The sequence below is a fragment of the Magnolia sinica genome, chromosome 8 (assembly GCF_029962835.1).
Source record: "Magnolia sinica isolate HGM2019 chromosome 8, MsV1, whole genome shotgun sequence".
In the NCBI taxonomy this organism is placed as follows: Eukaryota; Viridiplantae; Streptophyta; class Magnoliopsida; order Magnoliales; family Magnoliaceae; genus Magnolia; species Magnolia sinica.
In genome coordinates, this window is record NC_080580.1 from 6,457,243 (window position 1) to 6,464,917 (window position 7,675).

The following is a 7,675-nucleotide window of genomic DNA, read 5'->3' on the forward strand; positions in this document are numbered from 1 at the left end:
TCACCTTGGCTCCAACCGGGTCCAAGATGTTGGACCTGTCCAAAACAAAAATAAGCTCGATTTTTAAATGGGTCTAAGTGACAAACCCAACCCAAGTAAATTTCTAAACAGTTTGGAAAAATGTACCAAGACCCATTAACTTTGGGTGTCCACCGGCTACCCATTGACATCCCTTCATCAATCCGAGTAGTCTATTCAATCGTACCAATGAAGAGAAGATGAGTCCCGGGTCTGCCCTGCCCAAAACATGAACAAACAGATCATTGGAATGGGTTAGTTTTTGTGCCACAGTACAGTGGGCCAAATCTAATGAACAACCCAAATCTTGCACAAAAGTGGACGTGGCTGCACTCTAGCCAATTGTTTAGGCCTATCATAGACCTGAGCTGAGCTTGTGCTAGTTTTACTTGAGGACCAGGCATGGACAGTCCCCGGACCAACCTGGAACTAGCCCAATATTGAAAGCCCTAGTTATCTTCCATACGGACCATGTTTAAAAGATCTGGCAACTTAGACTGACTTGTCTAGTGTTGAGTTGAGTTACAACTTGTTTGAGTCAGTTCCATTCATGTTCTGGAGCACATCCAAACGTGCCCTTGGTCAATATTTCCAATTTAATTATTATTATTTTTAAAAAAAAAAAAGGAAAGACTCAACAAGTCTATACTTTTCAAAGAAAAATTTTCACATTTTAAACCAAATCCTTCCCTTAAAAACAATCCAATATTTCATCAATTTATTTTAACAATAAGATTATAATACAAATCTTTCAGTGGAATGAAGCGCAGCTGATGCCATTATTTACCATTCTAACATAACTTTTTATATCACACAAAACTCTCTCAAGCGAAGAATAAATGTTACAACAGGTTTCTAGACTCAGCTACTGGGATGGACTCGCTGTCTAGAGCTAAGTCGTGATTCGCCTGAGTTAGCTCCGGGGGAGACTTGTGGTACGTATCAAACCAGATCAAGTAGGACTGAATCCGAGTCTACTCGGATGATTCAGTCATTAAAATGACAGGATACAGTTTACTAACTTATCTATCGACTCATAGGAAGAACCCCCTTCTCTTAAACAATGGTCAGCCTTTTCTTTCAGTTTCCTTATATTTCTCCTCATCTCTTCTCCTTCCTTCTCCACCATTAATCTTCTTATGGCCCAACTTATCTTTTCTCTCTCCAGTCCATTCTCTAGTTGAACACCCACCTTCAACACATGGCTTACAAGCCTAGCATTCACCTTTTGATCACCAAAACAAGGCCAACATAGCATAGGCACCCCTTCACAAATACTCTCCACCGTTGAATTCCAGCCATTGTGTGTCCAGAAACCTCCCACACTAGGGTGAGCCAGGACCTCTTGCTGTGGGGCCCACTTGACGACCAAACCCCTCCCTTGTGTCTCCTCTTCGAACCCATCTGGCATTTCAACACTCAAAGACCCACGAACAGATCCGGGTCGAACCACCCACAAGAAGGGCTGGCCACTATTGGCTAGGCCCCATGCTATCTCCTCTAACTCTTTTTTCTCCATGGAAGCTAAGCTCCCAAAGCTGACGTAGATGACGGACTCCATCGCCTGCTTATCCAGCCAAATAATGCAGCTGTGATCATGTGGCAGCAAACTGCTGGATGATCCTGATGAGTACTTATGAAGTGGCCCGATCGGAAAGAACGGTATTGGGAAGTCTTGCTGGATTTTAGCCAATGCAGTTTCCTCAATGTGGTCGAATGAGTTGTAGATTAGCCCGGAAGAAGCCCTTGTTTCGTTGTTCATGTGGGCCACCAGCTCATACAATGTGTCCGAGTTGTCTGTGCTGATGTTTGGTAGATCTTTGATCCTGAGAGGCGGGAGCTCGGACACTGGCATCTCCGATTGAGGATCTGCTAAGAAAATTCAGTTGAAGAGAAGAACGGTCAAGATTGGCTACAAATGTAGAATATCAATTCTAACACATGGGCCAGCTACAGGTGGGCCATGGCCCCTATACATGCTTGTAGTTTAAAAAATAACAATCGTTTCGATGGGCTATATGAGATCTGGTTCTTTCATCCGGTGGGCTTAGCAGAGGCTGAGATTTGAAACCAAGTTTGCTAAAAGGAGCAATGGCTTTAACAAGTATGCCATGACAGTTATTGTTTTGAATTTTCAATTCTAGGGTGTGTTTTTTTTTTCTTTTTCTTTTTCTTTTTACACACTCACGCTAGTGGAATTTCACCACCTATGGGTACTCGAACCCTTGACCGGTTGTTGAAACTCCCGAGAGTCTACCACCCGAGCGAGAGTGGGGACCCAATTCTAGGGTGTGTTTGGTTGTACAAAATATCATGAAATTTAGAGGGTGGCAACTCTCTTCCACTAATACGCTGTGTTCCATGATAAAATATTGAGTCGAACCTTGTAAAGTCTCAACCGAGTCTTCGAGCCAACCTGACCCAGCCGGACATGGTCTAGTCTTTCAAGTTTTTACACTATGGTGCACACCATTAACCAGGTGGGTCTCTTAGTGGATGGGCCAACATGGTCTGAAAACTCCAAAGAACTTGACTAGACTAGATTTCACTAAAATTCAGAGAATAAAATGTTGTCACGAGTCAGCAAAACTCAACTCAACTAGGAAAAAAGAAAAAAAGGTTGGCAAAACTAGAGCTATACATGAGGCGAGTTAGTTCAGTAAATTTCAAGCCGAATACGAGCAAGACTGAGCTCGACTTGACTTGGCTCAGAACTTGACTTAAACACAACTCAGATCAAATCCGTTCGACTCGGATCAAGTTTACTTGATATAAATATTTTGTAAATATTTATATATTTTATTTAAATAAATTATATATTATGTATATTAAAAACTCCAAAACTCAAACTCGAACTCAGCTCATAGGCTCAAACTCAAACTTGGATAAAAAGATCGACCCCAAGCTCGGCTCGAACTCAGCTCGGTCTCACCCGAGTTGCTGATCAAGCTGAGCCAAGCTGGCCAATCAGGCTTGAAGACCGTGCCGAGCCGAGTTCGAGCTGAGGTAGCCTACAGGCCAAGCTAAGCCGAACTGGCCCAAATCAACTCGATTCGGCTGTGTATAACTCTAGGCGAAACTCAACAAGAACCTGAAAAAATTCAAACGTGCAAACAAGACACACGTAGTGGGGAACTTGCGGCCATCCATAGCAAAGTGTGTCAATGGGCCGGGTAACCCGACCCGACCCAGCTTTGTATGTCTAATCTTGGCCCATGGGCTGGGCTTGGACCCAACATGCATGGCCCCATAGACTTTCAGCCTGGGCCTACGGTCAGTCATTTTAGCATGGCCCAGCTAACCTGACCCAACTTCATATGTACGCCTTATATCCTACAAATCCATGCATCTTGACTGTAGACCGTGGATTTCATTCGGCCATGTGTTTATTTGTCTGGTGCTCGAGCCCAAACCTGGCCCATTGGCAACCCCATCCTTACCAGGCCATGGTATTCTAATCTCCGGTATGTTTTTTGGGTTGTGTTTTGTGGCCTTTTTGGCTTTTCTTTTCTTGGAAGAAAGTTGTCCGTATCCCTGCTTCACGTGCTCTGCCGGTATTACAGCTTCACGTGCTCTGCCGGTATTACAGCTTCACGTGGTCCAGCTAACCTTAAAGTCGAGGTATGGCATCTCAGCACGTGCTGATGTACGCACATACAAGGGTACTATACTATCGTACCATAAAGTGACCGTGTGTGCATGCATGTGTATGTATGTGGGGGATGATACTATGAGGTCGACCTCTGTGGGCCCCACCGTGGTGTATGATGGACGTCCATACCTTGCATTTGATAAGTCCCCTCTAAGTTACGGGATGTGCAAAACATAAACTGTATCCGGAACTCAGGTGGGCCAGACCATCTGAAACCATACTATGATGTTTAAAACATCTAAAAGAATTTGGTAGGGCCCACATGAGTTTTGGAATGGCCTGACATTTGGTGTGACCCTTCATCCAAGTGGGACACACACAATAGATGGGCTAGATGTCTAAACCACATTTCACTGGGCCTTATAAACAATCAGGAAAGTTTTAATGGGTGGGCATCTATAATCAAATTTTGTCTGTAGTGACGCCCACCTAGGTCATAGATTGGGCACAACTTTAGGCCCATGGTCCACCATAGAATGGTGCATCTGATTGATGGAATGGATGTCAGACATAGCTATGTGGGATCACAGAGCTGCCGGTAATAAATCCACTGTCCATGAGTTTCTCAAGACCAGAAAAAGGACCGGAATTAAAAAAAAAAATCTGGCAGATCCAAAACCAGGTGTACGACACGACATGAAACAGAAAGAACAGAAATGTCCACCATTGAAACCTTCTTGGAGCTGACCATAATGTTTACGTGCCATCCAAGCCATTCATATATAGGATTGTTACCACTCAGATAAAATGTAGTCAGAAATATCACCCTGATACAAAACTATTGTGGGCCCCACAAAGTTTCCAATAGCGACCATTCAATCCCCTCTTTTTGTGTGGTGTGGCCCACATGTTTTTTGGATCTGTGTGAACTTTGAACTTCTGTCCTGTTGTGGTCTTAAGAAACTAATGGACGTAATCGATTTGGCACGGGCATCTCTGTGGGCCCCACATAGCTTCCTACTGCAGGACCACCTCCCTGTCTCCATGGGACAGAAAATTCACATCCGACAGAACCAGTGGTTCTCGAAAGTCCACCAAGTGCACAATAAGTTATGGTTCACCTAGCGGATAAGTTCCAACCTTTCATGCACCTAACATCCATAAAGGCTGGCTTCATTACAAGTATCACTCTACATTCTTGAAATATCTATTCCTTGAGTGGATCATGCTTGTATTATGCTATTTATCAATAGTAGAAATTATTTTTCTGTAGCGTAGCCCACCTCATAAATGATAGGGCTGATTTTTGCATTATGAGATCCTCATGGTGGGCCAACCTACTAGAAGGGTTGCATGTGCCATGCACTTAATAGATTGGAATTTATCCACTCGGTGGAAGCCACCTTTGGGTTAGGTTGACCCCTCCTTGAAGACCACCTAATGCAAAAGTCAGCCCAATCTATTTATCAAGTTAGTCATATCATATAAAACAATATCAAACCAATGATAAATAACAAAACACAATTTAGTCCACTTAATAAATGAACATTGTTGAGTTTTCCAAAGGTAAATCATCATGGTAGGGAAAATCTATTCAACAGATATATTGGATACACATGAATAATTGGAAGTTATCTGCTTGTTGAATCTAACTTATAGTCCAATATATATATATATATATATATATATATATATATATATATAGATAGATAATCCAAGAACAGATCACAAACAGCTGGAAGTACCATGAAAACATGCCACCAGGATGACACTGGCACCATAGAATGACTGTATGTGAAAGAAAGGGATGTATATCAACTAAGAATTTCACAAACATCGGCTGCATGGGAAGATAACCTACCTAACCCATTCTTCCCACCGATGACAACAAGAACACTAACAACAACAAATTACTGTGGTAGTTTGGTACATACACACCTTGTATGGGAAGATAGCCTTTCTCCCGGAGGAGCGGGAAGGCGGCGCACGTGACAAATGATGTGGCGCTGCTGGTCCGTAGGATGATCCTCGGGATCTTGAAGTGGTCAGCCACAGACTGCGTGAAGTGCATGAGAGCGTCAGAAACAATGCAACGGATTGAACCACGTGGGTCCTCCTCAGAGAGCATCTGAGCCATGAGATCATTAAATGGGCCATGGCAATTGCCGTTAAGGAGCGTGATGAGGGCCATGACATCTTCCATCTGTGTCTGATCGGTTGATAGGCCATCAGATATGGGTTCGAAATTGAAGTTTGGATAGTCGGATGGAGTGGGAGAGTTGAATTGAGTGTGGACGATGGTGATTGAGAATCCTTTGGAGTGTAGGATTGCAGCTAGCTGAATCATGGGAGTTATGTGGCCTTGTAATGGGCATGGGAAAAGCACCAAATGGGTGGGTTTCCTATGCTGCCCAGGTCCCTCTTTTGATCTATCCATTGCTGTTTGAGTTCTAGTTTTGGGATGAAAATGGGTCACCCGCATTGGCTGTTATATAAAGGTGATAGACTATGATACTCTGATGGAGTCTAGAGGATGATACACATGCACTTGAAATCATGGATTGCAGTTTAGATGTTCTGCAAACAAAAAAATAACGCATGTTCGATTATCTGATTATTAGATAAATGGAGATGAAATAATCCAATGTGCATATTTGAAAGTTGGGATTATTCTAATAAAATGATTTTGGATTGTGACTTAGCCACAGTAGGTTGAACGATTTAATTAGCTTAATCTGAGTATGTATTCAATTTTTTAGTGCCTGCGTATCAAGTGTCATACTCTGTCAGAGTATGAAATAATCCCCTATTAATTTATTATCCATCCTCTGGTACCCAAAAACATATGATCCTCGACCCAAGGGCCCCAGGTCCTTAGTTTCTGCAAGTGGGTCCCATTACTTTATGGACCTCGTGGTGGATGGACCATGTCACAAGAATATCTTCTCTGTTAAAATAGACACCATGGTTGGATTTCTAGGAACTTCCAATCAGGGACATCTACGTGGTGTGGTACACCCACTATGGGTACGATGGTGTTGACGGTCCCGATCGCCCAAATGTGGACCCCACCTGGACAGAATGAAAAGTGCCAGGACATCACATCTGCCCTCGGCCGAGGATCAGGTACTTCCAATACATCTCAGTTTTGGACGCGGCTTGCGTCTTACCCCCGCCCGTCTTTAGCCACGTACAGGATTAGGTGGGCGGGCCCACCGGGATGTATCTTCTGATCCACGCCGTCCATACCTACTCTCACATCATTTTAAGTCATGTGAACAAAAATGAGGCAGATCCAACGCTCAAGTGGACCCTACCAAATAATAAGCTTGGGTTGCATTAAATGCTCAAAACATCATAGGGAGGTTGCATTAATTGCAAGAGTATCTGTGGTGTGGTCTACTTGAGCGTTAGATTTGCCTATTTTTGTTTTCATGCCTTAAAATGACGTGAGAGAAGGGATGGACGGCGTGGATCAGCAGGTACCTCACGGTGGGCCGGCCCACAAAACTGCCCGTTCGTGGCTAGAGACGGGCGGGGGTAGACGCAATCCGCGTCCGTTTTCGTGCAAACAGGAATAAATTGAAGTGACGCAGATTCGGTGGATCCCGGAAACACATGTCGATGAGATTGATATATCCCGAGAATCACCGATCTCGGCGCATCCGAGACTGTGAGGCCCACTATGATGTGTTTATTTTATATCCACTCCGTCCATCCGTTTTTCACATCATTTTATGGTAATATTAAAATAATTAAGAACATATAACTCAGATGGACCACCCCACAGGGAAAGCGATAATTGAACTTCCACCATTAAAAACTTACTAGAGCGCTCAACGTAATGTTTATTTTCCATCCAACCTGTTGATAAGGTCTTCAGGAAATGGAAAAAGGGAAAACAGAAATATCAGATTGATCCAACACTTCTGTAGTCCCAAGAAGTTTTTAATGGTGATTTTTACCACAATTTCGTATGTTGTGGTCCATCTGAAAATTATATTTACTTCATTTTAGGTATAATATTCTAATACAGCATTAAAATTTTGATATATGAAATGGATA

General features: G+C 43.1%; 1 protein-coding gene across 1 annotated transcript; it reads right to left on the minus strand.

Annotated features, from left to right (window-relative positions):
• Window positions 1-940: 940 nt before the first annotated feature.
• On the minus strand, window positions 941-6,089 carry LOC131252724 (UDP-glycosyltransferase 76B1-like). Its single transcript, XM_058253395.1, has 2 exons — window positions 5,549-6,089; window positions 941-1,887 (listed from the first exon to the last, which is right to left on the minus strand). Exons 1-2 carry the CDS (start codon window positions 6,045-6,047, stop codon window positions 1,013-1,015), a joined length of 1,374 nt encoding a protein of 457 aa, XP_058109378.1. The 5' UTR covers window positions 6,048-6,089; the 3' UTR covers window positions 941-1,012.
• Between the last annotated feature and the right edge of the window lie 1,586 nt (window positions 6,090-7,675).

What these genes read in the sequence shown, in the direction of transcription:
- LOC131252724 (XM_058253395.1), bottom strand. Translation starts at nt 6,047, where the DNA reads ATGGATAGATCAAAAGAGGGACCTGGGCAGCATAGGAAACCCACCCAT. An exon ending in AGGCTATCTTCCCATACAAG is followed by an intron (nt 1,888 to 5,548) that starts GTGTGTATGTAC and finishes TTTTCTTAGCAG; the next exon opens with ATCCTCAATCGGAGATGCCA.